This window comes from Lithobates pipiens, unplaced genomic scaffold (assembly GCF_037356315.1).
Source record: "Lithobates pipiens isolate NorthernLeopardFrog02 unplaced genomic scaffold, aLitPip1_a1.2 Scaffold_23, whole genome shotgun sequence".
Lineage (NCBI taxonomy): Eukaryota > Metazoa > Chordata > Amphibia > Anura > Ranidae > Lithobates > Lithobates pipiens.
The window spans coordinates 281,156,617-281,182,691 of record NW_027507785.1 but is presented as its reverse complement, the minus strand read 5'-3'; the positions used below and the strand labels follow the sequence as shown (position 1 = coordinate 281,182,691).

Genomic DNA, 26,075 nt, shown 5'->3' with positions numbered 1-26,075 from the left:
TTGTGTACATTCTCCTCCACCTTTAACAGGGTGGGAAATAGGCCTGCCATCCTAGAAGGTTTCGTAGAAGTACCATTATCTGTAAGTAACCGTCTGATTTCTCACCTCACCTTCCAGGAAGGCAACACATGAGAGGATAATCAAGAAATCAGCAGGCCTACCTTAGGGTGGGGCCACTGGCTGCAAAATCTTCCTGCCAAATTCCAGGTTCCGCAGCACGTTTTACCTCCACTTCATTATGACTGATTAAGGTATCTTAGCTCGATCAGGAGGCTGATCAGCAGGTTTGCTCCACCGATGTACCTGCCTTCTCTGCTCCGGATTCAGGATCTGAGGAGTGCTCTTTAAATATGGTATCAGAAAACTTGTGAAATTGGTAGATTCGCAAAGTTTGACTGTCTCAAACATCTAGCAGTTGTGGCCTAACATGTCTGTAATACTTCTTAAGACCACTAAAAGGACCAAAGACTTCCTCTGTGGAACAAGGATACAACTTTGATCAACAAAAGGGACCTGGCTTAAACATAACTCTGTTCAGGAGAATGATTGATTTAAAAAGGACTTCTTGACAGACTGACCTTGCAGGTCTCCTTAAATGTTTCATTTATTCCTTTTTCATAGTGATGGGTAAAGGAAAGCCCACTTAAATAGGAGCTGCACCTTTAAAAAAAATATTAAAAGCTAGCAGCTACAAATATTGCAGCTGCTGACTTTTAATAAATGGACACTCACCTGTCCCAGGGTCCAGCGATGTCGGCAGCAGATGACAAGCAATCACTCGTCTCTCCGCTGCCCCCGCCGCCACCCTCTGTCAGGGAATCGGGAAGTGAAGCATTGCGGCTTCACTGCCCGGTTCCCTACTGCGCATACGCGAGTCGCGTTGCGCGTCTCCACTGATCCCCGCTGTGTCCTGGGAACTGTGTGTTTCCCAGAACACAAAGGGGGGGCGGGGCATCTCTGGCTAGCTTGTCCCACAAGTGGGTGCAGATACCTGGATTTTCCAGGTATCTGCACCCCCCTCCCCCCTGAAAGGTGCCAATTGTGGCACCGGAGGGGGGGAGGGATCATATGAGCGGAACTTCTACTTCAGGGTGGAGGTCCACTTTAAGGGTAGTAGAATAAGGGAAGGTTACACCCTGGGTTTAGAAAGCTGCCCAAGCACACCAACCTTATGACTTCCTTCACATCTGAATGCTAGCAAATCAGCTGTGAAAGTGCTCTATATACAACCTCCCTATACCCCTGCACACAAATGCATTAAAATTAAGTGGAAGGCAGCTTGGTAAACACCAGATTATACCTATTCCGTAAATATCAGGTGTCCCATCTGATATCTGCAACCTTATTCCACTCTAATACCAAAAGGCACCCAATGGTGTTGATGAGGGATATAGCAGAACCCTACTACAGTAGGTTGTCTATAGCAGGAGCAGAACACTTACATTGGTCTGTTACGACTAGTTCTGCTATGAAGAATACATATAGAACTGTAAACCTATTGCGTTAGGTATGTGGATCAGATGATTTCTGATACCTAAAGATGCAGTAATAATCCTATGAACCAAAGTCCTTAGTAAAAAAGGTGATTTTTTTTTTTTTTTATAACCTTCTTCCAGTGTCCTACAACCCTACCGGGTTACAAGCATCGGGAATGCCTCAGGCATGCCTTTATGTAAGGGACTGAATTTTCTGACATCTGAAGTTTCTGCAGCCAGAATTCCTGGCCCCTTCCATGTTCACGGGAAAATAAGGTCTGAAATAAGTGACACATGTATAATTTAATATCACATATATGAAGGTCATAGACCATGTTGTGTATTTCTGAAGTACAGCTAGCTGGACCATCACAGAAATGACACGACATGAACTTCAGAGTCGTGCACGCGCGTGAGTCGGAGGGCCTCTCGAATTTCAAAAGTGCAAAAAGGTATGGCTATATAATATAAATAGGAAAGAAGCAAACAGTCTTCACTGTTAAGTATTTTGATGTGCAGCCAAATGTAAAAAACAGAAAAGACACAAACTTCTAGTGTTGTGTATTTCTGGAGTGTGGCAAGAAAAGCAATATAAGGACAGAAGGACACGAACTTCAGTGCCGTGTATTGCTGATACTCAACAAGGTACAGTTGTATATCTAATATGAAAACAGAAAAGGTACCTTCTCAATGTTGTGCCTTTCTGATTAGTAACCGGTGCTGTCATAACAGAAAAGACAGACCAACTTCAATGCTGTGTGTTTCTGATTAGCAACAGGGTACAGTCTGATTGCCAGAAATGTTGCTAACGACTTATAACGCTGTGCATTTTTTTGTTGGCAACAGCGTGCAGTCCTAGAACAGAAAAGTCATTAGCAACTTTTTTAATTCTGTGCATTTCTGATTAGCAACAGGTTGTCTTATGATCAACAGAAATGTCGCTAACAAACTTTAAATGCTGTGCATTTGTGATTAACAGCGTATAGTCATAACCAACAGATATTTCACTAGCTACTGCAATACTGTGCATATCTGGTTAGCAACAGGGTACAGTCTTATGATAAACAGAAATGTCGCTAACCTTAATGCTATAAATTTTCTGATTAGCCACAAAGTACAGTATCACTTACTGTTTTGTATCTGATGAGCAGACAGCCAGAAAAGGCACAAATAACTTCCACATTGTGTGTTTCTGATGTACAACCAGACAAAGCACGAAGTCGGAGTTATGGTATATTCAACTGCCCGGCAAAGGGCAAAATCTACCACAGGCATAGCCTGGACTCTATATACTAAACCTTCAACCACCAGAGGGAGCCGTTTCAAATAATGGAAGTCTAAGGCAAGGATCCTCAAACTACGGCCCTCCAGCTGTTGCGAAACTACACATCCCATGAGGCGTTGTAAAACTCTGACATTCACAGACATGACTAGGCATGATGGGAATTGTAGTTCCTGAACAACTGGAGGGCCGTAGTTTAAAGACCCATAGTCTAAGGTGTGTGAATACCCCACAGTAGTAATAGCTGGTCTTCCACTGCCAAAGTATGAGCAGGTGTAGTGAGACACGTGAGAGTCCAAGCATCTAAGGTCTTAGCGAGCGCAGACCTAGAGATCAATTAAGCCAGCCTCAAGAGGTGGTCACAATCTTATGCTGGCCATACACTATACGAAAAATCGTCCGAAATTCGCTCATTTAGACAGTTTGTTTTTTGGCCAGTTAATGGGCACCAAATCGATAATTGTTGATGTTTTTTGAGCCGAAAAAAAAAAAAGGAAGGACAAGTTTTGAAATTTTCTGCCGAATGATAAATTGAAAGGTTACTGTTTGCCACCTGAACTGTCTGCACTAGGTATATGTAAAAAGCAAAAAAATTTATTAATTTATGTCCACTGAATGATTTATTGGTCATTTACATGATGGCACTATCGTTTGCTCTCATTGCTGTGGACATTGGTCTAGCTAAAGCTTCTGGGCTATTTCTTCCCAGACCTAAGGGCAAGGATAGTAGCACCCTGTATTGAGGGAGGGAGTCCTATCTCAATACCCAGAAACCACCAGGCTGCCATTGGGGATTCTGCTTCTAATCTCTCAAGGCAAAAAAGGAAAGTACTCACCACTATTGTCTTTCCCTTTGCCAAGGGCTTGCTTTTCTCTCCTCAAGGTCGCATGAGAAGAGGATAGTGGCCAAAAATCACCCCATTCCTAGTTGCTGCCCCCACTATAGGGAGCTGCCAAGTTAGGCTCTGGCCACTGCACCAGTAGCATACCCACACACCTCTTCTGGTATCCAAACTTTTTTTTAAAGGAAGGAGGTAGGGGAGGCCAGGGCCATTACCCTCAATAGGGATTAGTTGCTCTGAGTCTACTGCCTGATGTGTGGGTACAGAGGTGTGGAAAGATTGAACAGTGGCCAAGATTTCCTCTTGAACAGATTTAAGAAAATCTTTCATTAATCCTGAGGCCTCTTTTTCCAGTCAGTTTAATACATCTATTACAAAAATGGCTTGGTGTGGGATTTAGACCGTCTTTCCCCGCAGTTACCAAACTTTTTACTGGCACTAGTGCTAGGGGATGAGGAAGGTGGTTTGTCGGAGACCTCTTGCACGCCGCTTGGGGAATCTGCAAGAGAAGAGGGAACAACCAACATTCACTGTTTCACTCTTCCTGCCGCCCCCCCCCCCCCGTATCATGGCTGTAGGCTCCCATACCCCTGAGGCGAGCGCATGGGGGGGGGATTACCAGGGATTACTTCTTAGTCTGGCGTCACCACCATAGTAGTAGGTAAAGGGCACTTACCCCACCCCGGCTTGCTCTTGTTTGCAGCCACCTGTGCTGGCTTTCCATCCTCCTCCATGAGGTGGGCTCAGACAGACTTTCAGCTCCTTGCAGGTTGCTGAACCCGGTGAGACAGGAATGCTTCAGCTTCCACAGCCATGCGGGTCCGTCATCTCCTCCACGCTTTAAGCCCACTTCTGTGATGCCTGGAGTGCACTAATTCTTCCCTTTTGGTGTCTTGCATCATTTGGATCTTAGCAAAATGATGCCCACTGCACTCAGGGGAAGACAGGAGACCCGGGCTGCTGAGCAGCATGCAACAGGGGGATTCAGTTATACCCAAACCGCCTGCACAATGCCATGGTGGTGACCTGTGAGGAGCTCGGAGGCGGCAGGTTAGTGCAGCCCTCACCGGTATTCTTAAACCTGGCCTGCAGGGGGGCCATCCAACTCCGTTTTTTTTTCTCTGACCATAAGACCAAAAACAATCAATACTGAGGGACAAGGGGTAAGGTGGGGCCTTTAAACCACTGTGAACTGATTGTGTTTCCTGTAGGGAGGAGCCTCTCCTCTCTCATGTGTTGCCGTCCTGGAAGGTGAGGTGAAAAATTCTAATTAAAAAATTAAATATTAAAAATAAGACCCGGTGTTATATAAATGTGCAATTGGATCAGAAAGCCTCTTATGCCAGTGTTTATTTTCTTTCTAATCGCTAACCATTCGGTGCCAAGACTTTCATGCGTGACTTGAAACACCCTCCACCAGATGTGCTCTCACCTGGGGTATATGGTAGAGCTGCACGATTAATCGTTACAAAATCGCGATCTCGATTCACCCCCCCTGATGATCTCTCCTGCTGAGAGTAGGCGACTCTTTCATATAAACAAGTGGAGAGATTATCTGCTCACTCTGTCAAAAGAAAGCATCCCGGTGTTGTGACATATAGAGTCCGGCTATCTAAAAGTGTCCTCCCCACACTGCTCAGGCGCAGCGCTTGCACAGTACGGAGCAGAAGGAGATTCGGAAAATCTCTGAAGATGAATGGCGTCTGCGCCGTGAGTCGAGGTGCAAGCCCCACCATCCAAGTGGACATAGGGCTGCACATATTAGAGGGCCTCTCGCGGGCTTGCTTCGCTCGCCACGCTATGGGCACAGCCTCGCTTCGCTCGGCTCTTTTTATTCTGACTCTCTGTCCACTTGGATGGTGGGGCTAGAACCTGGACTCGCGGCGCAGGCGCAGTTCATCTTCGGCTATTTTCGGAATCTGCTTGTCCTGTGTACTGCACATGCGCAGTACACAGCGGACACTATCCTATGGGGACGCTATCTGACACTGGCAGTCTGCCAAGTTTACAACTTGAAACATTTGTAACTAACTTCTTAGATCAAAATGGATAGAACTTCTTGTGTAAACAAATAATCTGGACAGTCTGCCAAGCTTTCAACAGTGTAAATGCAGGAAGTTTAACCACTTAAAGCCTAAATCTTTTTACGACACTTCTTTAAGTTAAAATCCACTATTTTTTTTGCTAGAAAATTACTTGGAATATATATATATATATATATATATATATATATATATATATATATATATATATATATATATATATATAATTTTAGCAGAGACCCTAGGGAATAAAATGGCGATTGCTGCAATATTTTATGTCATGTGTATTTGCCCAACAGTCTTTCAAATGCAATTTTTGAGAAAAGATACACTTCAATAAAAAAAAATTAAACAGTAAAGTTAAGACAATTTTTCTTTTTTTAATGTAAAAGATGTTACGCTGCGAGAATCGCGAGAGAATCGTGATCTATCTTCTAAGCAAAAAAATTGTGATTCTCATTTTGGCCAGAATCGTGCAGCTCCAGTATACGGCTGTTTTCCGCTAAGTATAGATGTTACCCACTTGCGTCCCCCATATGCAGTGATGCCAATAGTCAGTATTTTTACTGGCAGCCAGTAAAAAACAGGGAATTTTCTCTTGCCAGTAAAAGTAAAAGGTTGCCAGTAAAAAATATATGACTGACACTCCGCTTGGTCCGGAGCTCCATCCGTGCCTGCTACAGTGTGATTGGGTGGAGGGAGTGCCTGAGCATGTCCTGTGATGTCATGGTGCAGTGGAGCCAAGCAGACCGGCCAGAGCCTTGTGTGTGGTATGGGAGCAAGGCAGGCTGGGGCTGGGACCGGGACCATCAATGCTGTTTAGACTGGAGTGGACTGGAGAGATTACTTGGCTTGGAGAGAGACTGTCATTGACTCGGGAGGGGACATGTGTCAGTGAGATGTCATCATCGTCTGTGCTGCTGCACACTGCTGTGAGAGTCAATTATATATGTGTGTGTGATGCCCGTTCTAATTTCTTGCCCTCCTGTCTCCTCTCCCTGAGCTACTTACTACGGTATATTGAAAATAAAATAAGAAATGTATATTTTTTGCCTTATTATCTACCTTTTAAATCATATTGCTGATTGCATAATGTATTTGTTTGTAGCCTAAATACTTGTAAATTTGCACTTAAACCTGTAATTTTTTAACTTTTGGAAATGCCAGTAAAAACTTGGCTGTGCCAGTACATTTTGGGTGTTGTGTCAGTAAATTTCAACCTGGTAGGTTGGCAACATTGCCCATATGTTTTTTGGTCTCCCTCTCCATGGCTGAGCAGAGATATTGAGTGGCGTAAGCATTTTTTTTTAAAGGAACATGCAGAGATATTGAAGTACCTGCTAAGATTATCTGACAGGGAACATTTGAATACATCCACTTTGGGGGACGCAAGTGTGCAATGGTCATATACCCCAGGTGAGGGCACATCTGGTGGAGGGTGTTGTAAGTCACTAATGAAAATATTAGCACAGAATGGTGGCGATTAGAACAAAAATGAACACTGGCATAACTGAGAAGCTTTCTTATCTGATTGCACAATAATACAACACCGAGTCTTAGCATTTTTAATATTCAACTTTTTAATATGAGTTTTTATTGCATGTTTATGATGTTTATTCGGGTATTGCATTATATAAGTGGGAATATACTGTGACACATGGCACTGATAAAAATAAAGTCAAGGGAATTATGCCCCCCCAACCCCCTCCCAAGGGGTTTCAAATTTTGATTTCTTACTCTGCTCAAAACTTAGAGGTTTGGCTAGACATACTTTTAAGGTAACTTTATTGTAAGTTCTATTTCTGAGTAACGTTGTACAACTCATAATTTCCCTGGGTGGCAAGTAGGTGGCAGCAGTGCTATGTCATGCAAACCAACGCTGCTCTTCCCAAACATGTTTAAGTCCCAACTGCAGGACACTTTTTGGAAATTTACACCATGTAGCTAATCTGCACTGTTGAGGTACTAATTACCTACAACATCTCTACATTTGTGACGTATTACAGTGTAGGCACGAGATTGGGGTGTTTTTTGTTGTTGTTGTTTTTTTTTTTTTTGTTCTTAAATAGAAGTAAGAAGTTAATGCATTAGCATTACTTGAACAATTCCCGTAATTTTCCCTTTGTACATCCAGTACAGTGTTGCATGTAAAACTGATAAATTACATTTCACTGGTTTTATAAATATGTGGCACCCCATTAGGAAATGCAATGCGTAGGAGTGGACATCACTTGTATGTAGAGCGCAAAGGTTTTTTGTATGGAGTGGGGGAAAGCTTAGAAGATATATCAGAATTGTACTGCTGAGTCCAAGACAGCAGTCAAGTCCCTGTTTGCTGTGGATAAAACTGCAAATGGGAAGTGCGATGACTGGTGGCTGGGAGTACAGGAGGAATAGCAGTCACCGGTGTTACAAACAGGAAATCGCAGGGCAGTACCGGTTTTACTTCAAAATCAGCAGGCTATTACAGAGAAACTACTGAGCTCAGAAGATGGATGTCAGTGAAGGTAGGAGATCAACAACAAGGACATGGGGAAAAAAGTTTTTGCCCAGAGTTCGCCTTTAAATTGGCTTTTACTTATGTTTTATTCATACATACCCCCGAAACAATTCATAATTATTTGATTTTCCTACAGAATACTGCTGTGAGTTTCCATGCTTTGACATCATTGTTGACCTATTTTGTGTAAGCCCATATGAGTCAGTAGAGTCGTTGACAGTGACCGCTAATGAGTCATATCGGCCAGGTTAGCCTTTTGTAAACCGGATTAGAGTTCTTTTGTTTTCCGAAGTATAAATGGTGAAAAGCACAATCTAAATTTTGATAGATTTAACGTAAAGTGACTGTAAAGTCTCGTGTTTTAAAAAAATTAAAATGACAAACCATGTTATACTTGCCACCTATGTGCAGTTGGTTTTTCATCCTCTTCTCGGGCCCCACTTTGCTGCTTCTGGTCCCTCCCTCCTATCGAGTGCCCCCTCAGCCAGCAGCTTTCTATGGGGGCAACCGAGCCAAGTCAGAGCTCCGTGTAGCCATTCAGACATGGAGCCCCGCCCTGCCCCCCCTTTTCTCCTCTGATTGGCTGTCTGACTTTGACAGCTGCGGGAGCCAATCGTGCTGCTGCTGTGTCTCAGCCACTCAGGAGGAGAGTCCCAGACCGCTTAGACATTCGTGGACATTGCTGGAGAGAGATGGGGCTCGGGTAAGTAATTAGGGGGTGCGGAGAGGCTGCTACACACAGGTTTTTTTATCTTAATGCATTAAGAAAAAAACCATCCTGCCTTTACAACTCCTTTTTTAAGTTTCCTAATTTAAAGGAGGATGTGTATTTCTCAATGTAATCTGGAATTTATTTATTTATTTTTTAACCTATTTATTTATTTTTTGTAGATAAATTTGCACTACTACACGTGTGTTTGTTTTTTTTTTTTTTTTTCTTTTTTTCTTTTTTGTTTACACCTGCCAGCCGGTAGAGCTCGAGGGATGTGGTGTTTGTTTTTTGTTTTTTTTGTTTTTTTTTGTTTTTTTCAGGCTGTTTCAGAAAAAAAATGTTAACAGCACTCAATAGCTCTAGTTCCAATTACACACATAAGTGAATGGGTGGTAGGAGTGAGTTGGTGTGCTCATTGTTATAAATTGCAATGTTGATTTACTAAAACTGGAGAGCTCAAATCTAGTGCAGCTCTGCATAGAAACCAATCTGCTTCCAGGTTTTATTGTTAAAACCTAATTGAACAAGCTGAATTTAGAAGCTGATTGGCTACCATTCACAGCTACAGCAGATTTCGCACACTCCAGTTATAGTAAATCAACCCCATTTGGCTCTGTCACTAAAGTTTTTTTGATTTATAACTTTTTTTTTGTTAAAGAGGGATTCCACCAAAAAAAAAAATATTAAAAGCCAGCAGCTATAAATACTACAGCTGCTGACTTTTAATAAATGGACACTCACCTGTCCCGGGTTCCAGCGATGCCGAGGCCGATCGATCGCTCGGCTTTCGACTGCTGCAGTCATCATTCTAGGTGAGGGAATCGGGAAGTGAAGCGAATCGGCTTCACTTCCCGGTTCCCTACTGTGCATGCGCGAGCCGCGCCGCACAATAGGAAATCTACGCGCTGTCACTGGGACCCGTGTGTGTCCCAGCAGACAGCGCGGCAGGGCAGGAAATGGCGTAGACTCCCACGGGAGTCTATGCCCGGAAGTGGGTGAAAATACCTGTCTTTGACAGGTATCTCCACCCCCCTCCCCCCTGAAAGGTGTCAATTGTGACACCGGAGGGGGGAGGGATCCGTTCAGCGGAGGTTCCACTTTAGGGTGAAATCCCGCTTTAAATTGAGGTTGTTGTTCTTGGCCAATACTGAAGTCCTAGGACCTGTAGCTCTGTATCACCCAGACTGAAGACCTTTTTAAAGGTTTGCAGTCCAAGGACCACTGCTATAGAATGCTCTACCCGCAGACATCTGCTGGGAAGAAAACTATCTGGCCTTCAGGAAGAAGCTCAAGACCCATCTCTTCTGAAAACCCAGATGGACACTGGCGGCAAAAGTGCCCTGATGCGATCTAGTTAGCATATGTAGCGCTATACAAGTTATTCATTCATTCATTCATTCATTCATTCATTCATAAAGTGGTTGTAAATACTTATGCCTTGTACACACGAACAGACTTTGACAGCAAAGTTCAGGCGGAACGGATCCGTCGGACAATTCTATCATGTGTGTGTGCTTCATCTGACCTTTTCTGTTGAAAATCTGATGGACTTTAGAAATAGAACATGTTTCAAATCTTTTTGCCGGAACCAGTTCCTATAGAGAAAACCGCTCGTCTGTATGCAGGTCTGACGAACCAAAAACGACGCAAGGGCAGCTATTGGCTACTGCCTATTGAACTTCCTTTTTCTAGTCCCGTCATGCGTCATCGCGTTAAACGATCGGACTTTGGTGTTATCGTGTGTAGGCAAGTCTGTTTCAGTGGAACTCTGTCAAAGTCTGTCAGAGTTCATTCCGATGGAAAGTCCTGTCGTGTTTCCCCAGCATTACATATACCCAGTGAAGTGACTGGCCTCAAATGATACAGAGAGCAAACAAATCCTCCTATGTACCGTATATACTCGAGTATAGGCCGACCCGAATATAAGCCGAGGCCCCCAATTTACCCCCAAAAAAACTGGCAAACTTATTGACTCGTGTATAAGCCGAGGGTGAGACATGCCTGTCCATCCCTGTGTGTGTGTCCGTCCATCCCTGTGTGTCCATCCATCCCTGTGTGTGTGTGTGTCCATCCATCCATCCATCCCTGTGTGTGTGTGTGTGTCCATCCATCCATCCATCCCTGTGTGTGTGTGTGTGTCCATCCATCCATCCATCCCTGTGTGTGTGTGTCTCCATCCATCCATCCCTGTGTGTGTGTGTGTGTGTGTGTGTGTGTGTGTGTGTGTGTCCAGCCTACCTGTGTCCCGAGCCTTTGTCCCGAGCCTCCGTCCCGTGCCTTGCCTCCTTGCCTCCGTCCCGTGCCGTGCCTTGCCTCCGTCCCGTGTCGTGCCTTGCCTCCGTCCCGTCCCGTGCCGTGCCGTGCCGTGCCTTGCCTCCGTCCCGTGCCCTCTTCGTCGGCGCCTCGGCGGCCATTGTAAAATTCAAAAGCCGCGCCTCCGCCTTCGCCTGTGATAGGCGGAACACTGAATTTCCCAGCAGCCTGTGTTCCGCCTATCACGGACATCGTCTCATCCTCGTCCGTAGTACGAGGATGAGACGATGTCCGTGATAGGCGGAACACAGGCTGCTGGGAAATTCAGTGTTCCGCCTATCACAGGCGAAGGCGAAGCCGGAGGCGCGGCTTTTGAATTATAGAATGGCCGCTGTCTGTCTGCTCGACACGCTGATCGAGCAGGCAGACAGCGATGACTCGAGTATAAGCCGAGGGGGGCACTTTCAGCCTCAAAAAAGAGGCTGAAAATCTCGGCTTATACTCGAGTATATACGGTATGTTGTACCTTTTTTTTATCCAGGCTTCTCTTCTCTACATCCTTCCAAAGTGCAGAATTTTTATAAAGCTTGTCTGAGAGTCAGAGGAGAGCTGACAGCTGATTTGGAGGGAAGAGACTTGCTCCCTTTCACACAGCACACAGAAATAAAGCTGAGACTGTCAATCAGCTGGGTGTCCCTCCCTTGTCGCCATTTTTTTTTCTTTTTTCTTGGGTGTAAGAAGTGACTCACGCTGATGGCAGAGGATTGAAGCAGCAGACAGAAATTACTTGGTACTCTTAATTGAGGCAAGTACATACTATAGAGGGACATGCTTTGTTCATATTTCATATCTGAGGTTTACAACCACTTTAACCACATGCCGACTGGGCCATAGCTGAAAAACGGCTACAGCGCGGTCGGCTTATTCTGGATGGACGTCCTCACAGAATCTTGCTCCCTCACGCCCCCTGGGGCACGCATCCGGGAACATCCGTGACCACGCATCACAGTAAATGGTAGCTGATAGTGGGCGTTTACCACGTGATTGCTCCGTCAAATGACGGATCGTTCACTTGTAAACAAACTGGCATAACGTCATGATGCCGGTTCCTCCCTCCCCTCTCTGTACCGATCAGTACAGTGATAGGGGGAGAGATGGCAGCAGCGCTGTGAGCTGGATGTGTAGCGCTGCTCTGTGACAGTACTCTGCATCACTGTGCAATACTCTGCAACACTGTGTGATACTCTGCCAATACTCTGCAACACTGTAATACTCTGCCAATACTCTGCAACACTGTAATACTCTGCCAATACTCTGCAACACTGTGTAATACTCGGCCAATAAATTGTAACAGAAACAAAGAAATTTTTTTCTTTCTTTTTTTTTTTACCGAAATTTTCTGCCTTTTTGGATTTAAAGCGCAAAAAAATAAAAAAAATAAAATAAAAACAGTGGTGATTAAATACCACCAAAAGAAAGCTCTTTGTGTGAAAAATGGACAAACATTTCACATTGGGTACAGTGTTGCATGACTGAGTAATTGTCATTCAAAGTGTGAGCGCACCAAAAGCTGAAAATGGGTCTGGTTAAGAAGGGGGTTTAAGTGCCCAGTGGTCAAGTGGTTAAAGAACCGTAATCATGGTACATGGGGGCCAGTCAGCAGTATTGTCTCCTTGCAGTCTCTTGTTGAAGGCAGAACCTTTTTTTCCTCATGCCAGAGCTGCCAGCAGGGAAAACGGTGAGAAGCACATAACTGATATTATGTAATCTTACTCCAAATCTCTATAGATTAGCAGACCGGGACAGCAGAGCCTTAGATTTTACTGCATATATGTAACAATGAGGTTCTAGGCGCCCTCGCATACCAATGGGTGCACTGCTATTTTCAAGATGAATTCAAGACAAATGGTGAATTTTTTTAGGGTACTGCTTAGACCAGGCCTGGAGGATTCTTGGTCAGCACACCAACTGCAGACAACTTTCTGACAACTGGATCTGAAGCCTGCTACTGTCACCTCCAAAAACAGAGGCTGCTCCGATATGCGTACTGTGTGACCCCCCCATGTTGGGCCCCATGTGTACTGGGCGCTTAACCCAGTACATGAAGCTCTGGCATTTAGGTGCAGGTGTATGGCATAGGTCATATGCTCCTCTGCCAGCAGCCTGTCAAAATCTAATAGGCTGGCAGATGGTGGGGCTGGACAGCGCACCTACCCTGTTTCCCCTAAAATAAGACCTAGTGTGATTGTGGGTGATAGCTGCAATAAAAGCCCTACCCCCCCCCCCAAATAAGCCCTAGTTGAAGTCCTTGTAGGTCTTCTTTTCAGGGTAGGGCTTATTTTTGAGGAAACAGAGTAGGGCTTATTTGGGTGGTAGGGCTTATATTGCAGCCAACACCGACAATCACGCTAGGTCTTATTTTAGGGGAAACAGGGTAGCAGTACTTATGTTTACAACAGTATGCACCCAGGGACAAATACCCAAAATGCACACATCTTGTGTTCCAGGGAAGGGGCCCTGGACACATACTGTCCTAAACAATTAATACTGCTAGCTGCGCTGTCCAGCCCCACCAACTGTCAGCCTTTCATTAGGTTTGCCATGCTGCCAGCAGCGGGTCTGGATGGTGCTCATGTGACTACACCCAAATGCCAGAGCCTTCTACCATGGTGTTAATGCATTAAGAGATTGTATCAGTGATCAGATTTCTATAGTGTGTGTGAGTGCCAACATCCAGATTAGTTATGTACACATAAGACATCACTACAATATATGTGAGTTTTGTTTAAAACGATGTTCAATGCAAAGACATTGTACTATATTAATTGACTGTTTTATGATTACATTTACAATGTTTCTTCTTAAACCACTATATTGTAGTTACACGATCAATCCTCTCACAAACCCTTGAAGAAAGAGTTATTCAATACTCTGAAACGCGTCGGGTGAACCTAGAGAATTTCAATGATATCTATGTGGTGATTGTGTATAGTTACTGTAACCATTCCAACATATATTTTGTTATACTATGTTCAATAAATTGTATATTTTTTTTCAGTAAGATAATACATCAGTGCCTTTTTTAAAGTCATTTTAGGGGGTTCTTTCTTTTGTGTTAATGCATTGAGATTATACTACTTCATTCTGTGCTGGTATAATGGGCAACTGCAAGCTTCTCACTCTACTCGCCTACTGTCTTCTACTGGTTCTGCAAATAATTGGCTTCACAATAGTCCTTTCTGTCAGGGATTACAGCTAATTATTTGTCTTGCATAAAAGAGCTGATCTATTTTTTACATTTTTAATGTTTGTATTGTATTATTCATTAGCTATACTGTATAGTTTATTAATACATATATATCAGAGCTGAGCTAGAGCCATATCAGTCAGTGATTATATAAGGTCCCAGGAATGTTCCTGTTACCATTGGAAGCACAATCCTCTGGCTGCTGCTTCATACGCATCTCCTTATGGCCCGTACACACAATCCGAAAATCGGACGAAAAATAACACTTTTGATGCAATCATTCAACAGTTGGATCATTAGTACAGAGCTTTCGAGAGCCGATCACGACCGTTCATCCGTCTTTTTCCGATCGGACAAGAACAAAAAATGTTCTCATGTGATACCAGATCGCATGATTTTCATTTAACCACTTCCCGATCGGCGCACGCCGATGTACGTCGGCAGAATGGCACAGACAGGCAAATGGGCGTACCTGTACGTCCCTTTAAATTTGCCGCCCTAGCATCACTTGCGTGGCGGTCGGGACCCCCGCGATAGTCTCACAGGGCGGCTGAACTAGGAGATGCCGTTGTAAACAGCATCTCCCAGTTCTGCCTAGCAACAAGTGACGCTGATCTCTGCTCCATGTGATTGGAGCAGAGATCAGTGTTTGCTAAAAGAAAGCCCAGCCCCCAACAGTTAGTAACACACCCCTAGGAACACTTAACCCCTACACTGCCACTCACTGGTTAACCCCTTCACTGCCAGTGTCATTTACACAGGAATCGCTGCATTTGTATAGCAGTGATTGCTGTATAAATGACAATGGTCCCAAAAAATGTGTCAAAAATGTCCGATGTGTCCACCATAATGTCGCAGTCGCAATAAAAATCGCTGATCGCCGTCATTACTAGTAAAAAAAAATTATTAATAAAAATGCCATAAAACGATCCCCTATTTTGTAAACGCTATAACTTTTGCGCAAACCAATAATTGCTTATTCCTTTTTTTTTTTTTTTTTTCTTTTTTACCAAAAATATGTATAATACGTATCGGCCTAAACTGAGGGAAAAAAATGTTTCTTTACATATTTTTGGGGGATATTTATTATAACAAAAAGTATAAAATAATGCTTTTTTACAAAATTGTCGCTTTATTTTTGTTTATAGCGCAAAAAATAAAAACCGTAGGGGTGATGAAATACCACCAAAAGAAAGCTCTATTTGTGGGGAAAAAAAAGGACGTCAATTTTGTTTGGGAGCCACGTCGCACAACCGCGCAATTGTCAGTTAAAGCGACGCAGTGCCAAATCGCAAAAAGTGGTCTGGTCTTAAGCCAGCAAAATGGTCCGGGGCTGAAGTGGTTAATCAGTACAGTTGTCATCCGAAAATACAATAGAAATGCATTACAACACATTACATCACTTCCCATTTATTTTATTCTGTTGTACAAGAATTTTCGTAACTTTAGTAAACGCTTCATTTTCGATATGCGTCTAGCATTCAAAAAAAAATAAAAGCCGATCTGTCGTCCGATTTTTTTGTATTATGTGTATTGACCATTAAACAGACCTCCTAGGATTTGTTACTTGTTTATTTTATTTTTTAATTGGAAGTTTGTGTGTGTGTGTGTGTGTGTGTATGTGTGTGTATATGTGTATATATATATATATATATATATATATATATATATATATATAATATATATATAAAAAATTAATAAATAAATATAATATAATTTTTTTTTTTTTTTTTTCAATGCAAACTAAACTAAAATTGCTTTCCAATTCATTGTATTTAGGTTTTTTTATTTGATTAAGCATTAATATAAAGTATTACATTAAAGAAACGTTTGCTTGATTATACCAGGCACCATCAAAGGTTTTCTAACCTTTCTCATTATTAGTTTTGCTTTACTCTTTTAAAAGGAAAGCAAAAATGCCTTTGACGAACTAATCAAAGTAAAAATAATTTTAAATGAATCTGTTTTATTATAACTTGTGGGTGCCCTAAAACTAAAGCCTGGTACACACTATTAGTGTGTTTGTGTTTTTTGTTTTTTTTGTTTTTTTTTGTTTTTTTTTTCTCCAACCCAGTGGGCTGAACAAAAAAAACGGAAGAATTCGGAGGGGGCTGCTGTATGAACTATTCAATGTTAGTACAGCGATCTCCCCCGCTGAGCTATTGTGTTCTGATGGTGGAGCCACCGCCAGAAAACACCAGTCTGCTGCACTAGACCGGCTGCTGCACACAAGGGCCGAATGTTGGTTTCTATTGAAGCAGCCTGATATTCGGCCCGTGTGTATGGCCCTTAAGGCTTAAAGTGGTTCTAAACATTTTATGCAGATATAAAAAACACCTGTGTGTGTGTGGCAGCCACCCTAATGCCTGAGTTGCGCTAGAGCCTCCACTGTCCAGAAATCTCCCTCCTGATTGGCTGAGACACAGCAGCGGGTGCCATTGGCTCCCTCTGCTATGCACAAGTCATTAAAACAATAAGTAGAGAGAAGGGGTGGGGCTGAGCCACGGCTCTGTGTCTGAGTGGACACACACAAAGCAGCAGCTTGGGTGCCCCCATAGCAAGCTGCTTGCTGTCGGGGCACTCAACAGGAAGGATCTGCCAGGAGCTCCAGCGAGGGACCTAAGAAGAGGAGGATCTGGATGCTGGTAAGCAGGTAAGTATGACATGTTTGGGTTTTTTTTTTTTGTTTAAAAATAACAAACTTTAAAATTAAAATCTGTTCTAAAATTTAACAGTGTCGATTTTCCTTTTTAACTGCTTAACCACTTCCACTTACTTTTACGATGTACGTCGACAGAATGGCACGGGCAGGCATATTGGCGTACAGGTACGTCCAATATTCAATGCCGCCCTGCCATCGGGAGCGCGCCGCCGGCGGCGCCCTCCCGCGCTGGTCGGGACCCCCGTGAGTCCGGTCGCGGGACCCGCGGACTCGATCGCCGCGGGCATCCCCGCGATCATCTCACGGAGCGGCCGAATGGAGGAAATGCTGTGTAAACAACATTTCTCCATTCTGCCTAGCAACTAGTGACGCTGATCTCTGCTCCATGTGATTGGAGCAGAGATCAGTGTTCACTAAATGAAAGCCCAACCCCCCCACAGTTAGTAACACACCCCTAGGAACACTTAAGCCCTACACTGCCACCCACTGGTTAACCCTTTCACTCCCAGTGTCATTTACACAGGAATCACTGCATTTATATAGCAGTGATTACTGTATAAATGACAATGGTCCCAAAAATGTCCGATGGGTCCCCCACAATGTCGCAGTCACAATAAAAATCGCTGATCGTCGCCATTACTAGTAAAAAAAAAAAAAATAATAAAAAATTATTAATAAAAATGCTATAAAACTATCCCTATTTTGTAAACGCTATAACTTTTGCGCAAACCAATCAATAATCGCTTATTGCGATTTTTTTTTTTTTTTACCAAAAATATGTAGAAGAATACGTATCGGCCTAAACTGAGGAAAAAAAATGTTTTTTTATATATTTTTGGGGGATATTTATTATAACAAAAAGTAAAAAATAATGTGTTTTTTTTCAAAATTGTCGCTGTATTTTTGGTTATAGCGCAAAGAATAAAAACCGCAGCGGTGATCAAATACCACCAAAAAAGCTCTATTTGTGGGAAAAAAAGTACGTCAATATTGTTTGGGAGACACGTCACACGACCGCGCAATTGTCAGTTAAAGCGACGCAGTGCCGAATCGCAAAAAGGGGTCTGGTCTTTGACCAGCAAATTGGTCCGGTCTGCAAGTGGTTAAATAGGTATCTTTTAGAAATCTATATAGTCATATGCAGGTATTGTAGGACTGGCTCCTAATTCTGGCTCAGATTTGTCCAGGCACAATAAAAAATTTTAGGTAACAATTCTGCACTTTTTTTTTTTTTTTAAGTTCCACTTTAGTGTCCAGCTAAAACCATTTTTTTTTCTCTCAGTTTTGGGCACAACTCTTTATAATTTTAGCTTCGGGAGGGATTTGAACTCCTGTGTTTTTATTGCCGCCCAGGGCTCTGTTGCAGGTATTCACTCTTGTTTCCTGTTCTGATGCCTCTCCCAACAGCAACAGACATATCTTTCAAACAGAGCCCTGGATACAGTAAAAACCTGATAGGTGTTGTAATCTTGCTCCACTCGAAAATAATATTTTCTTTAAATCACTTTGCTTTGCAGATATTCCCATCCTAATTAATCTATAGCGCCAATGGTTTGTGCAGAGTTTTACGTAAAAAGACAGTGCAGTTAAAGTTGCACTTCAATTCAAAAAAAGAGGGTCGGGAGTGCTCTGCTTGTAAGAATTTATAATCTAAAAGCAAGGGGAAGTGATACTAAAGCTAATGCCTCCTTTGGGGGGGATGAATTGTTCAAGAAAGTAAGATCCAGTTGCTAGCTAGAGCTGGGATAGGCGGCTTGCCTGAACTTACGAGTTTTAAGGCTCCATGCACACTGAAGCTCAAAAAAGCTATTTCTGGACGCCAGATTGCTGGCAGAAAACGCTGGTTGAAAAACCTGCTTTTAACAGCGTTTTATACTAGCGTTAATGAGCGTTAATGAGCGTTTTACAGCGTTAGCGTTAATGGGCGTTTTTTATAAAAATACACAGAGGACACTCCAAAAATCCCACAATACATTGAAAAATAGAATGCCGAACACTAATGAACGAGCGTTAATGAGCGTTAATGAGCGTTTGTCGTTTTTTGCCGCTGAAAAACGGCACTTTGAACGCGAATTTCTGGCGTTCAGAAAAAAACCCATAAACTCCACTGCTCATTAAAGCTGAAAAACCTCCATGTGTGCATGGACACATAGGTTAACATAGAGTGGAGTTTATGGGCTTTTACAAAAAACGCCCAAACTCCAATAAACTGCAGTTTATCAGCTTCAGTGTGCATGGAGCCTAAGGGTTGCCGAAGGCCGAGTTCTCCCATGTGAATTGGATGTGGGTTTTCCCGCATCCAATTCACATGACAGGAGAGTGTGACCGTCTGTCAGTGGAGCCGGTTCACACATCTCCAGGGCGGCCGCAGTCCGCGTTGAAGAAGTGTCCTGTGCGCCTTCTGGTCCGATTCAGGAAAAAATTTGGACCCAAATCGCACCTGAATCGGTGAACATGGACGCCCCGGTCCCAATGCTGTGAGCTGCGGCTGCATCATATATGAACAGAGCCTAAAGACAGACAGAGTAGGAGATGGTCATACAGGTCTAGCGAGAGATATCCAGAGGAGGGGGGTCTCTGAGCATTTTATAATTTAACAGCTATAAAGTACTGTAAAAATGTACTGAATAGACTTTCTGTCGGTCGTTGAAGTTGGGGCTCGTTGATCAGTGCTAGTCATGCCTTGGATGGCATCTTTTTTGGTGTTTTTGATATTGAGCTTTGGTGGGTACCAATGCTTATGTTCACACATGGGCCTGTATATGCCAGAGGCTTGTAAAATCATTAATTATTTCTGTAGCCCTTATCTAATGGATCTTCTGAACCTAAAGAGGAACTGCACCTTTTAAAAAAAAAAAATTAAAATGAACAAATATTGCAGCTGTTGACTTTTAATAAATTGGCACTTACCTGTCCCAGGGTCGAGCGATGTCGGCGGCAGATGACGAGCAATCGTTCGTCTCTCTGCTGCCCCCTCCGCCATCCTCTGTCAGGGAAATCGGGAAGTGAAGCCTTGTAGCTTCACTGCCCGGTTCCCTACTGCTCATGCGCGAGTCGCGCTGCGCGTCTCTACTGGTCCCCGCTGTGTCCTGGGAACTGTGTGTTTCCCAGAACACAACGGGGGGGGGCGGCATATGCGGCGGTCTTGTCCCAGAAGTGTGTGCAGATACCTGGATTATCCAGGTAACTGCACCCCCCTCCCCCCTGAAAGGTGCCGATTGTGGCACCAGAGGGGGGGGGGGATCAAATGAGCGGAACTTCCACTTCAGGGTGGAGGTCCGCTCTAAAGATGGAGTACTTTAAGGAATTGTTTTTTTTTAACGCCCAAAGGAATGTGCTGAGAGAAATACGGAGTCTGCCCATTGGGATATTATTTTTGAAGGGACAGGCTTCAGTGCCTAGGAAGTCGCTGATCTGGAATAAGCATGCAACCTATAAAGTCTAAAATAAAGCCAACTCCCAGTCTTCATGCTTCTTCCAGGTCAGTGACTGACTACATAGTGCAGCCAGGAACAAAATGACAGCCTAAAGCCCCGTACACGCGCTTAGATTTTCGGGTGACCAAACGCCTTTTATTTTTTATTTTTTTTGTAGCATGCTAGTCTCATGTCGAAAGTGAAGAGGTTACTCACAATACTAAAATATATTTGTACAACCAAATACAACGTCAGAAGCAACGTAATGTATAAAAGGGTTTTGTATGTAGTCTTTTTTGTTTCTGAGCATGCGTAGTCTTGCTCTTACAATTTTTTTCATATGAAAAACATGCTAACAAAACGAAAATTTGACGCACATCCATCTTTTGATGAAAATGCGAAATCGGCTGTCGAGAGCACCGAACTAATGATCTGAAAATTGGCAGACATTTCATCGTACAAATTTTTCCATACGATTTTCGTATCGTGTACGGGCCTATAGTCTGCACTTCTTTATTTGCTGATCCTAAACAAGCAGACAGCTAATAAACTCAGATCTCCTAATCTGCTGACTTTTTCCAGGTCAATTACTTAAAAAAAATTTGGATGTAATTAGATTAACAATATAGACAGACAACGAGTGTTTTCAGGAGTTCACCAATGGCAGCCTATGTGTTTTTGGTTTTGATTTTAACTGTGTTTTCACCCAAGAGTCATCCATTTTTCAATAGACTCTTATGGAAATAATTGGTAAATCTTGGGTGAAAACATTGATAAACCCCTAAGAACAGTTTTCTTTTAAAATGCTAAGAGAACTGCAGACTTGGGCCTCATGCACACGAGACGCTGTTAAACGCGTGTTCAGATGCAGCTGGACACTTTTTTTCAACTGCCCCTGAACTCATTCAATGTTATCCTATGTGTCCATGCACACAGTCTCGTTTTTTGCCGTTTTTATGCAGTTGCGTTTAACCTCGTTTTTCCAGAAGCAAAAAAATTGGTTCAGACGCAAACATTTCCACGTTTCAGACGCTAAACGCGGCACCCGCATTTAGCCGCGTTTTATATGCGTTTTTAAAGGAACCCAATTTTTTGGACCTGAAAACTCAGAAATATGATCTGAGAATGACATTTTGTGACCCGACTTTGGGGGCCCATAACTTGGGGCCACTTATTGCCAAGAACCCCAAATTCGGTATGCAGACACAGTGGAACTAGCACTACAACATATCCAAATTTGAGGATCCTGTCACCAAGTGACCCTGAGATAGGGGGCCACAAAGTCGGGTCGCAAAATGTCATGCACTTTTCTGCATAAGACAGGGCTTGACAAAACCCGGGCGCCAGGTCGCATTTGCGACTAGAATTAGCGAACTGGCGCCTGGGGCAGCACAGCTGGGGGTATGCTGTCTCCGCGGACCCCCCCGGCGCGATCGCGTCGGGCTGCGCCGCCGCCGGCCGGTAATTTAGCCCCCGGCTTTGAGGCCTTCTACGATCCTATGGTTCCTTCTGGAATCTGGCGCCCTCTTGTGGTGGCCGTTGGAATTACAACCAGCAATGCTAATGGATGCAACGCTAATTTTCCCTGCCTGCCAGCCTATCTTCCTTCCCTTTACTCAGAACCCCTAAAAATTATAAATATATTTTATTCTAACACCCTAAAGAATAAAATGGTGGTCGTTGCAATACTGTCTGTCACACCGTATTTGCACAGCGGACTTACAAGCGCACTTTTTGGGGGAAAATGTATTTAATAAAAAAAAAAAAATAAGACAACAGTAAAGTTAGCCCAATTTTTTTTAATATTGTGAAAGATAATGTTGCATCCAGTAAATCGATACCAAACATGTCATGCTTCAAAATTGCGCCCGCTCATGGAATGGCGACAAACTTTTACCCTTTAAAATCTCCATAGGCGACATTTAAAAAATTCTACAGGTTGCACTTTCTTTTTTTTTTTAAATTGGTTTTTATTGAGAAGAAATTTTTCTTTTAACAAAAGGAGAAGCAGGTTGCACTTTTTAAGTTACAGAGGAGGTCTGGGGCTAGAATTATTGCTCTCACTCTACCGATCGCAGCGATACCTCACATGTGTGATTTGAACACCGCTTTCATATATGCGTTCGCTTCTGCACGCAAGCTTGGCGGGACAGGGCGCGTTTAAAATATATATTTTTTTTATTTTAACTTTTATTTTTATTTTTTTCACTGTTCTTTAAAAAAAAAAAAAAAAATGTGTGTCACTTTTATTCCTATTACAAGGAATGTAAAAATCCCTTGTAATAGAAAAAAGCATGACAGGTCCTCTTGTATATGAGATCTGGGGTCAGAGAGACCTCACATCTCATATTTACACTAAAATGCAATTTAAAAAAAATTTGTCATTTGAAAAAAAAAATGTCCCTCTAAGAGCTATGGGCAATGACTTGAAGACAGGTGAGGGGCTTGGGGCTATCTTCCCCTCACTCGTCTCCATGTCAGGCCAGGGACAGGTCCAGATCGCCGTCACGGACCCGGCTCCTAACTTTTTTAGCTGGCTCCTAGATTCCAAGCAAATTTGTCAACCCCTGGCATAAGAGATACATGGCCTCTAAGTCAACTGTGACCATCTGCGGCAATGTAATTTGGTCATTAGAGTTGGGTGTTATGGTAAGTGGTTATCCGTTAGGGTTATTGTTTAGGATTAAGGGTTGGATTAGGGTTGGTTAGGGTTAGTGTAAGGGATAGGGTTTGCTGTTATGGGTAGGGTTAGTGTTGGGGGTTAGGGTTAGTGGTTAGGGTTAGGATGAATGGTTAGGGTTAGGATTCTGGATATTTTAATAAGGCATTAAAAAATATTATACTACCATATACAGCAGCAAAGAATTAAAATATATTAATCAATACATATTTCACGATAAAAATATATTAAAAAATTGGCCAAATAAATTTAAAACAATTATAAAAAATCTAACATAGATTTGCTTTTAAATAAAACAATTTGAAACTAGAAAAAATGAATAAAAACATATTAAGATTAAAAAATAAATAATTAACTATTTTAATATTGTTTTATATTAGAAATAATGAAAACATGTTAAAAATTGCGACAAGAAAATTTTAGATATTTTAAAAAAATTGGATAATTTGCTATAAATAGACATTATTTTTTTAAAAATAAAGGACAGAGAAAAAAATTAATCTGTACATCTATAGATAAATATATTTTATAAATATATACACATACCTGATCGTTACCAACAGACGTTCCTCTGGTGACGCACTGTTTCTCATATTGGTGTCCATGAATGTCAGACCAGGTCGTACTTTTTCTGAGAGCAGATCAAATGTGACGATGGACATCCGGCTAAAATTAAAAAACTTGTCGGGGTAGGTACGCAGCTGCACATACATGTTTGCAAAATATCCAACGGACATTCGCTGTCCCATCAACGGATGGGTCCAATATCGACAACCTCTGACTCTGAACCTCTCACGAAATTTGCGACAACGTTGCTGTCTCATCAAGAGCAACATCAGGAGCATTTCCTGACATATATTCAATATGGGATCCATTTCAAAATATATACCACAGAAAGAGGCAAATGCAAGTGTACAACTGCTCTCTATGCTGCTGCTCTGATCAAAATAGCAGAAATAGTTAAAAAAACATGCTTTGAGAGCTTGGGGAGGGTCTACATGTTATCTTTATAAACGCAAACGCGGCTAAGCGTGTCTAAATGCGACATGCAAACGCGGCAAAACGCGCATTTCTAAACGCGCGTTTCAGCTTTTTTTGAGCAGAGTTTTCACCTGCGTCTCGTGTGCATGAGGCCTTAACATTCAATGGCATTGGTTCTCAAGGTGAGCTACTGTATATAGTTATGCTTTCTTACCATACCATATGTGACCAGCAGGTGGTGCTGAAAATGAGCTCTGTAATATTAGCTATTGGGTTTGACAAAAGATGGGAGCTTGGGAAATTCAATAACAAAAGTATAAAATTATAATTTTTTAAAAATATTTTATATATAAACTTTTTTTTTTTTTTTTTACCAGCTTTAATGTAGCGTGTGTGTATTTCTTTATAATCTAGTGTAAAAGTTGCCTTTTAAACAAGTCTGTTTGTTTACTTCTAGACTTGACTAATGCCTAGGTCAAAAACTATGTACAATGTGATCCCTTCTGTTATAAAAATCTTTAAAGCATAAAATAGTAGTTGGTATAGGAAACCTTTTCAGATTGCATCAAGTTGTATTTTACGTTTTTGAGGCTTTTTAATAGCCTCTTACATCATCTCGTTCCCTTTTTCTCCAGACCTGTGGAGCTGTGCCAGGAAGGTGGTCACGTTCCTCCCCTTTTCAGTTTACTAAATGTGGAGTGCAAGGAAGCTTGCAAGATAATTGCACATTCCTTCCTACTACGTGGTCCTCCCTCCTGGCTGCTCTGCTGCAGTGCTGTAGTAATACTGTATGTACTGCTGATGTCACTGCTACTCTGCTTAGCATTCTCCTCTTTGTTCCACAGGGGGCTGTGATTGGTATTGACGATGAGGACGACAGCACCTTTACTATAACCGTCGATCAGAAAACCTTTCATTTTCAGGGTGAGCAAAAAAAAAAAAAATCTACCTCCTTGCATGTGTTGCTGCGTGCGCCCTGCCTTGCAGATTGCAGTTGCTACAGCCCGGGTTGCTTGTCTAAGCAGTGTGGATACTTGTGTTGGGATGGGATAGCGTGTTGCTCTGCAGTGGGTAGATACGTGCTAGACATAAATAAGACTAGAAGATTGGAGGCATTTCCTATTTCAACAGCTGACTCATGGAAGCAAACTCTGCATTGTGCTGCCTGCATCCACTCTGCTTTTCACTTGAAGAGCCTGCCCGAGGGAATGCCTGTGGAGCCTTTGTATGGGAATAAATCCATAGGCAAGCTGTCTACACTGTAATCCGTCTACCTGCCGTGGCCTTCCTAAGGTGGAGTTGTGCTCAGAGACTACAAGTTTCTCATTTCTTTCATCTGCATTTCTCTATCATCATTTCAGTGCTTTCTTAACCATTTTCGATCATAACTTCACAAATCAATGCCGTCTGTCACTGCTATGTTTCGGCATTGCATGCTGTGGCTCAACCGTAGAAAGGGTAAGGTGGAACTTGATGTGCTCGCCTCGTTATGTGCACGGAGTTCGCTGTGCGCTGGAAGTGATCACACTGCTGTTGATTGTGAATCTGCTTTGATTCTGCATGTTTAAACCTGCTGTATGCTTCTTCTAGGACTGCTTCAGACACAGCCGGTGCAGCAAGGGTATGCTGGAACATGTAGTGCCTGTTAGAAACTATAAGCTCCAGCATACTACATACACACAGACACAGTCGTGGCACTTTGATTATATTATGGCTAAATGCTTTTAATGCCTTTTAAAGGAGAACTCTAGTACACAACAAATTTACTGGCCAGCAGTTGCGACTGACTAGGCTTCTAATCAATGCATTTTGTAGAATGAGGGAGTGGCTCCTGTTTTATGGTTTCCAGAACCCGCAGAAGCAGGACATTTTACAAATCAGGCTTGACATCCTGTCAGGGATGCAACATTTTTAGTTTGGAGCATTATGCTTTCATTCTAAAAGCCATAAGCAAACACTTGTATATAGCCATGGCTGGAGTTC

The 26,075-nt window shown here is 42.7% G+C and overlaps 1 protein-coding gene across 2 annotated transcripts in view; it reads left to right on the top strand.

Annotated features, from left to right (window-relative positions):
- The window catches only part of OSBPL9 (oxysterol binding protein like 9), a 220,780-nt gene that overhangs the window by 37,180 nt on the left and 157,525 nt on the right, over positions 1-26,075 (top strand). For both annotated transcript variants that reach the window (XM_077450243.1, XM_077450242.1), the window contains exon 3: positions 24,938-25,016. In XM_077450243.1, coding sequence (XP_077306369.1) covers positions 24,938-25,016 — 79 coding nt within the window. The remainder of the gene's footprint in view (positions 1-24,937; positions 25,017-26,075) is intronic.